General features: G+C 31.9%; 1 protein-coding gene across 1 annotated transcript in view; it reads left to right on the plus strand.

The window, feature by feature from the left end:
* The window catches only part of MKLN1 (muskelin 1, intracellular mediator containing kelch motifs), a 127568-nt gene that overhangs the window by 33838 nt on the left and 92865 nt on the right, over positions 1–865 (plus strand). The window contains exon 5 of the mRNA XM_012659562.1: positions 219–284. Coding sequence (XP_012515016.1) covers positions 219–284 — 66 coding nt within the window. The remainder of the gene's footprint in view (positions 1–218; positions 285–865) is intronic.

Below are 865 nucleotides of genomic sequence, written 5' to 3' on the forward strand. Positions count from 1 at the left end.
ATTAGTATCCTAAAAGCCTTTGGAAAAAAGAACAATGTTATTATAAACATAGATTTAAGTCATACTGTTCTTTTTATGAGTCCTTTTACTTATTATTAATAATTTCACAAAATAAGTGCGGGTTATTTTTACTACTCATAACAGACTTGTGAATGAAGTTACTTCAGATTTGCAGGTCTTTGTTATTCCTTTAAAAGAAAATATTATTTCTACTTCAGGTGATGGAGAAGATAACCGGCCAGGAATGAGAGGAGGCCATCAGATGGTTATTGATGTTCAAACAGGTGAGTAACACTTGGCAATGGACAGCAAAATCTTTAAAAGATAATACATTTTTAAATATCAGGTAAGTATGAATGCGCTTCTTTCCATTCATTAAAAAGGTTAAATGTTACTATCTATAACCAAGTAGGAAAGAAAATAAGCATTAACCACATGCGTAACCTAAAGCAGGCTATGGAAGGTGAGAGAGGGGAGGCTGCTGCACAAATAAAATTCGATTACCTAAAAGAAGTGCAAGGTGCAGCCCCATATGTGTGTGTGTGCATGTGCTTGTGTGTTGTATTTTCATAGAAAATGGGAATATTTCTGGATTTTCAGTGCATTTATACTTTAATGAAGTAATATAGGAATTACTGGAATAAAAGAGAATTAAGATTTTTAGAGGAGAAGATATTAAATTAGGTAGCTAAGTGTTGATAAGTCCATTAATAGCTAAACACTGTTCATAAGCCTATAAATAATTTGTTTTAGTTGTTCTTCTTTGCTGCCTTTTAAATTTTATTCTGTAACCTGGTACCAAAAATTTTTCTTAAGTGTCTAAGCCTAGGACAACTTAAATACCATTATATTTAGAGGTTAATGC

The sequence above is a fragment of the Propithecus coquereli genome, unplaced genomic scaffold, assembly GCF_000956105.1.
Source record: "Propithecus coquereli isolate 6110/MARCELLA unplaced genomic scaffold, Pcoq_1.0 Scaffold620, whole genome shotgun sequence".
NCBI lineage: Eukaryota > Metazoa > Chordata > Mammalia > Primates > Indriidae > Propithecus > Propithecus coquereli.